Here is a 7,431-nt window from a genome sequence, read left to right on the forward strand (position 1 = left end):
GGTGGAGTCTTAGTATAAACTAATAGAAACTGCAGGGCACGTCCGTTTAAACAAGATACCATTGGCGTCTTCCCTGTGACCGGACGGGATCAGATGTAGGTAAAAAGAACCTATGTTGATTACTGCAAGGAAACACTTCCAACATAATACACAGTCTGCTTTATCGACAACTTTGTCATCCCCCATTACCCAGGTGAAACCAACAAATAGAAAAAGAAAAACCGAAACTAAAACAATTTATATATGCTCCTCCTGGAAAGATTTTCTTTTCCCCAACTTTTTATCCCCAACCCAAAACCAATATTTCCCCCCTCTTTCTCTATGGGCAACATTTACAAGGGCAAAGCCAATGGCGGTCGAGCTTTCAGTATGCGGTCCTAGTCAGTCGATAATTTAGCTTGAACAGGCATTATAGAGAGAGCCTCTCTCTCTCTCTGGACCAGATCAAGAGTTGAATTCAGCAATAGACTGAAGGCAGCTGTATTTCTTTTGTCGCGGTTGCTGAATCTTGAGCACGTCACACATATTTCCCTGATGACTTCCATATTCTTCCTTCGAGTGATATAACCATAACTGTTACATCGTCATGGTACTTTCTTCGATCTCCTTGCGGTATGTCTAGTAGCTCATTAAAGCCCATTCCTGCAACCAAAAACCATGAAATATCAGACATGATTTTATCAAGTACATGAGTTATTGTCAAACATTAGCTGGTGTCAAGAACTCCACCATGTTTGGCATATAGATCCTAGAATACCTAACAATATGGACCTATGCACTGCAATTTAATTTTGTGTAGTGAAGCAGAAGCGTGCTAAGTCATCTAAAACAAAGCAAAAACTTACAGATGAATGTGTTCTTAGCTTAGTTGTCTATTGTTGAGTGCCAAATGGCTTAATGGCTGGATTGCTATATATCTCTACATAATATCAATATAATATATTATTAATTATAGTATATATAGTATTATATATATATATTATATATATAACATATATAGTCATTTGGCGCAACTATATATGCAGATGAAGTCTCTGTATTTCTCAGTTGTAATACGTATCATAGAGCGTCAAGAGTTCTTTACAACACGTTCAGCTGTACATATTATATATATATATATTATATATATATACTATATAATATATAGATATATAGGTCATAATGTCAGTTTGCCAACATATTAGCAGATGAAGCTCTGTAATTCTCAGTTGTAATAGTATCATGAGCGTCAGAGTTCTTTACACGTCACTTGTTCAAATGTTCAAATTCCTGATCTCATGTACCAGCACCAGCAGAATGCTATTCACGTCCATGGGGATTTAGGATCCATATATCTCGCATTTGGATTCACATGATATCTCCTATCACACTTATTCTCGTCGAGGAAAAAAATATATGCAAAAAGAATCTCCTATAAGATTTATACAGAAAAAGTGCAATCACTAGTTCACTACTTTTTTTTGGTAGAACAAAGGCATTTATGCTGGAATAGCTTGGTGAAGGGCGCTTCCAGCTACAAGAAATACATACTTATTGGATTTCAGTAGGGATAATAATAGTACTTCAATTTGCTTATCTTTTATTTGTCAAAAGTAATACACTATGCCTAATAACATATATACACTAGGTGACTATATACAGCGATCCCAATAAGTTGCTTCACGAAAGAGACCTTCAAACTTCTCGACAGAGAACACTGGAGAGATGGAAGATAACTAAGTACAAACTCGTCAAGAAGTCTCATCAGCTTTAGCAAGTACAAGATTCCAATTTTAAATAGGTTGTGTCATGCCAGGGAATTAGGTTAATAGGCTGTGTCACATCAGGGAAGCTGATGGACCTATTGGATATGACATCTCTTGCTCAGTTATTGCAAACATATATAGCATTCTAGAATTTGTTCTGTATCTCCGTGTTCCATGTCAGTATATTCTTAGTTCAATGACATTAAGTAACTTTGGCATCTCTAGACTCATCGCAAATTATGAGCAGGTAACCTAGTTATGAAGCAAAAACAAAGCCCATAAACTATGTCTATTTAGAAATTGATTTACTTTCAGTAACTTCACGAAACAAGAGAAATGATATCTTCCTTCTATTGTGGGTTTTCTTTTGATGCATTTTGCAAGGTATAGAATACATTCACAACAGATCAATTTTCCATGTGTTCATTTCCGCTTCATCTTGGTATTATGTAGTTATCGTACACTCATAAGCTATCCATTACAGTATTTCAGTCTCTATTACACGTCAAAATAACAAATTTCATACTTCTCATCCACTAAATCCTATAGACATGTAAGTCTGTAGATCTTAAGACCAGATGCAACATGCAGGTCTACTCTGCTTGATTGTCCTGCTTGTTCATGTACTTCTAATACTCTGATTCGTGCTGGTTGTTCATGTACTATAATATTCAAATTGACTTCACCTTAATAAAATCATCAGTCAATTGCATAACATGTCAATTCATCTCAGTTAAGTCCTTATACAAGTTCGGTAATAGATCAGATCAAGAACTGCATGCCTTGGTAAAAAATTGGTCTCAAATATAAATGAAGACATGCAATAAAATTGGGTTTGTAATTAGTATTCTTTGCATCTATCTTTGGAAGACTGCAATCACGCAGCATTTCATGAGTACTAAGAAAAATGTAATCTTGAAATAATATCATCTAGCTGCCTTTCCCTTTGCGCAATTCATCATGAATAATCTAATTAACTGTAGCATACGCTAACCATCTTTTTTGCAATAATAAGGTACACAAGACTATAAAAAACATGAAAAGATGTAATTTGAGAGAACATGCTTAACATTCATTTTCTCCAATTCCAAGACCATTTAGTTTCTAATTTACTCGTTTCCACAATATTCCTTCATTTGATTGTTTACTTTGGTTTGGAGATGACATAATGAAATACTACGTAATGGGCCTCTATAGAATTATCTCCCTCAGGCTTCAACTATGACAAAATCTGAGTAGCATAGTCCATGTACTCACACAAATATGGATATGGGTATGACATGATACAGACACAGTGATATGGAAAGTATTAGGGAAATTCGTATACAGGTAAAACAAGGATATCGTAGAATTGTATATTGATGCAAATATATACTTATAAATGATAGGATGTGATAGGATATGGCAACATAGATAAACCAAATCCTAAAAGTTGGGTGTAGAAATATGTCGAAGATAAATAACAATAAAAACTATACATGTGACAATGTGAGTGTTAATCAATTACGTGGATGGTTATAATTATATTCCAGAAATTTGAAAACTAATGCAATGCATGTAAAAGTCAAATAGAATTGTAACCCATAATCTATACACTTCATTTTCAACATTTTACTGCCAGATATGTCTCAAATTACATATAGGATAAGTTATAAAGTTTAGAAGTATCTAACAATATCCACCGAGCACCAGTGTCCAAGTGTTGGATACGTATAGGGTAAGGTAATGTTTCCTCGTTCAAAGTATCCACGCTATATAGCTTGTATCCAAGTATTTCAGAAATATACGACAACATCTTTCTTTGGAACAGGAGAAATGGGTTAAGAAAAAGTTTCTCCATGCCTATTATCTCCTGTCACTCTATACAATTTAACACCAGATTAAAAATTCAGATCAGGCTTTTTATGGCACCAAATTAAAATTTTATGCATTTCTAATTTGACAATAATTTGGTAGAAGAATTTCAATGTTTATTCTTTGAATAAGAACATTAAGGAGACCTTAAGGGAAAAAATATAATCAAAATGAAAACTGAAGCGAGGCCATAGAGACAGAATAAAACAGGCCACAAAGTATATGGGATACAGAGAGAGTATTTGCATTATTCAGTCATAAGTAAAGTGAAATTTCAAATATCAAAAGAAAAAAACCTACGAATTGAATTAGTAGGATCAACTTTCCAGACTAACTAATGTTTTAAACCATTCTCTGTTTCAAGAATCAGAATTTTTCCTGTCAGCGATCAAAGGGTTCTTGTACAAATTCAAGCAATATTTACTAAAGTTACTAAAAGGTATTCGACAAGTTTTTCAGAACCTGAATACAAAATGGTAGCAAACAACCAAACAATTTAGAGCCATGTTACTTCTGAAGTTTAAGATTATGTATATTGTAATGCATTTATCAAGGAGTTATAATCTTACAGATATAATCAAAATTTTCCACTAACCAGAACAATCTTAATAGTAATATCAAACTACTACAAGGGATGAAACCCTTAAAAGTGAAATCAAGAGTTCTAGGAAGATGTCTTACCAGCTTTTCGGGCAGCACGGAAAAGTAGCTCCTCGATTAGACTTTGTGCAGGGTCTCCATCTGGGAACCTCTCCATGAAATTTTCAACATATAAAACTACCTCCTCATTGCTTAGATATTGATACAAGCCATCCGAAGAAAGGACCAGAAACTGATCATTAGCACTCAGTTTATGGTGACGAAGAGAAGGCAAAGAGGACACGTATGGTGCAGTTCCAACGTACTCATTTCTAAACATTTCTAGCAATGTTTCATTCCATTTAGGCTGCATAGAAAGTCATAAACAACCGTAATAATGAAACTAAATACGCATAATAACATGTGATAAATAATAATTGTCAGATTAAAAAATATGTTAGCAAATTAGCATGAAGTAAATGCTATGAACCATAATGATTACAGATAAGCCTAACCATCTATTTGTATGTTCCAATAGCGAGCAGTTGCATAATAGGCATAGTTTAAGATTACATATGGCTGGACACTCATGTTCAAGGATCCAATGTTTCACACAAATGCACCATATTAAAAACTACCAGAAATGTTTCCAAAGCGCTTATGAAATTGCATTTACACTGTTATAATATCCCTTCTATACCTCCATGACACTTACTCAGCTTTTATGGGAATTCTTTTCAGATATTCAATTTTTGTTGTTTGAGAAGTCAATCTAGAAAAAGTTGTTACAACGGGTCGGTACTTATTTGAATTAAATTTATTTCTAAAGGTATTACACTAAGATGGAATAGAGAGCTTACAAAAATAATTTTTAAAAGCCTAGCATGCATTTAGAATTTAAAGATTAAGATGTGTATCTCAGTAAGACCAAAATTCAATAAAAATGAATAATAGAGAAATGAGTGTAGCAAAAGTGAGAATGTTACAATTGATGAGAGGAAATACACTGACAGATAAGATATGAAATGAGTGCATTCATAAGAAGTTACACATTAATCCTTTAGAGGATAAAATGACCGTTTGAGAAGCTTTGGTCATATGAAACGGAGCCCACTAAATGCACTATAAAGAGAACGAAAAAAATATAATTAATAGAGACAGAAAGACTAGAGGAAAGCCTAAGAGAAATTTGTCGGAAACTATTAAGAAGAATACGATAATGCATAACTTAGTAAAGGAAATAGCGCTCAGCAGAGCTGAATGGAAAAGTAGGATTCATGTGGCTGACCCCGAAAATATGGAATAAAGGCTTTGTTTTTGCTGCTGTTGCTGTTGAGTGATACAGAATGCTTTATCTATAATACTCCTTTTTTAGAACATTCAAAAATTAGCTTGACAGGTTTTCTGCAAGTTTAACTTTAATATAAAGGGTGATGAGAATATTAAGAAAATATATATACATACACATATATGTCTACATACATTACCCATTTACTGTGTCAATTTGGAGCACCTTGCCCATACCCATGTCATGTATTCTATCTGTCCTCATAATCAAGGTATAAGAACAAGGAAACAAAATTTCTTGTCTTAAATACCATGTATTAGAATTGTATTCTATTCTCCACAGCACGCTCTACTATGACTACATTATACTAGGAAAACAATGATGACAACTAAGCTGTAAGTGCATTAAGTACACTTTGACAGGTTGAATCTTCCAACAATAGTAATCAAAGAAATTTCTTAGAGCAACATACATGTTTTAGATATCCAGCCCCAAAAGCGCGAGTGACTTTTAGACGCCCTTTCACTCTGTCACCAGCAATACACTGATCATCATCTGGGTGTTCTTCCCTTATTCTGAGGACTTCCTGCATACATCAACATTTCATTAAACACCAACTATAGATGAAGGGAGCACACAACCATATAAGAACCAGTGACATTCCTTATTGCATAATATTAAGGGGTTAACTGAGAAAACTTATAAACAACCATACAAGTCGACATTGAGAGATTTGTACCTCGTGCATGTATAAGAACAAAATTAAATAATATGACACAAATCTTACTTCTTCAATGTCTGTACTATGATCAGTTGACAGCTGCAAAGCTGCGAGTTCCTTCACCCCTCGCTCCGGAGCCTCAATCTCCACTTCGCCAACATTCTCTTCACCTCTTCCACCAGTTTCATCCCTTTCTTCTCCTCCCATCTCCTTGTATTGAGCCACAATCGCCCTGCTATCCCCCAAATTCATTACATACACATCCTCGTCCCTCATCAACACCACCAAAAGGCACGAGCCCATCAATGCCAACTCCGGGTTGCAATCAATTGCTCTATCTGTCATCTCTAAGTAAGCATTCTCCGTAAATTCTAAGGCCCTCTCGAGAGCTCTGAGAACTAATCCATGGTCGCTCACAGGCCCAGCCCTCCTCCTCTTCTTCCTACACTCACTGCTCTCCCTAATTTCTTGAACCACCTTCGGCTTCTCTTCCTTTCTCCAGCTTCCAAATCCACTTCTCAACTTCGCCATCGAGAATGTGAACCTACCAGACCCCGAGAACTCCACTCCCCCATCATCCTCCCTTTCTTCTAGAAACTCCCATAACTTCCTAACAATTCTTGAATCTTCTTCCTTGGAAGCCACTTCTTGAGCGGATTCCTCCTGTTCCTCGATTTCTTCCCAAAATAGGCCTTTAAGCTCATTAAACACAGCTCTATAAAGATTCTCTACAAGGAATTCCGGCGCTTCCGGGCCATTAAACCCATCATAAATCCCAATAAAGAGCCACCTCTGGGACTCCGAGACCACGACATGAGCTCGGTCCCTCCCCGGCCATAGCCCTGGCCGGCCACTGGACCGCTCCCGCCTGTCGTTGCTCCGATTCATCGCCGCCCCCGCCCGTCATACAGATCGCACTTCATCCCGCGGAAACTCCGCGCGGGGACCACCCACCCGGCCGATTCTTTCCGACAGCTCCTCGGTCAGCACGCGACGCCCTTCTTTATCATCATCCTTCCCGGAAATGCACCCGTCCTTCCTACCTGCTTCTTCACCAGCAGGCCCCGAGAAAGGACTGACGACGAGAATCCAGGCGGCCGGAGAGCGCCCCACGCTCGATCTTCGGCCTGCAAGGAAGAATCACCGACGTCCAAGCGCGCCCCGGAGGCGCTGCGCCGCCTCCTTCCCGCGCCCGCGCGCCGAGCTTGGACGGGGGATCGCGCGAGAAGGACGAAGAGCTCGGA

At 37.3% G+C, this 7,431-nt stretch overlaps 1 protein-coding gene across 1 annotated transcript; it reads right to left on the minus strand.

The window, feature by feature from the left end:
• On the minus strand, positions 210 to 7,075 carry LOC109838728 (probable protein phosphatase 2C 26). The gene is made up of 4 exons (XM_020407150.1): positions 6,254 to 7,075; positions 5,939 to 6,052; positions 4,281 to 4,545; positions 210 to 642 (listed from the first exon to the last, which is right to left on the minus strand). The coding sequence occupies exons 1-4, from the start codon at positions 7,073 to 7,075 to the stop codon at positions 518 to 520; spliced, it is 1,326 nt and encodes a 441-aa protein (XP_020262739.1). The 3' UTR covers positions 210 to 517.

Source organism: Asparagus officinalis, chromosome 4 (assembly GCF_001876935.1).
Source record: "Asparagus officinalis chromosome 4, Aspof.V1, whole genome shotgun sequence".
NCBI classification, from domain to species: domain Eukaryota; kingdom Viridiplantae; phylum Streptophyta; class Magnoliopsida; order Asparagales; family Asparagaceae; genus Asparagus; species Asparagus officinalis.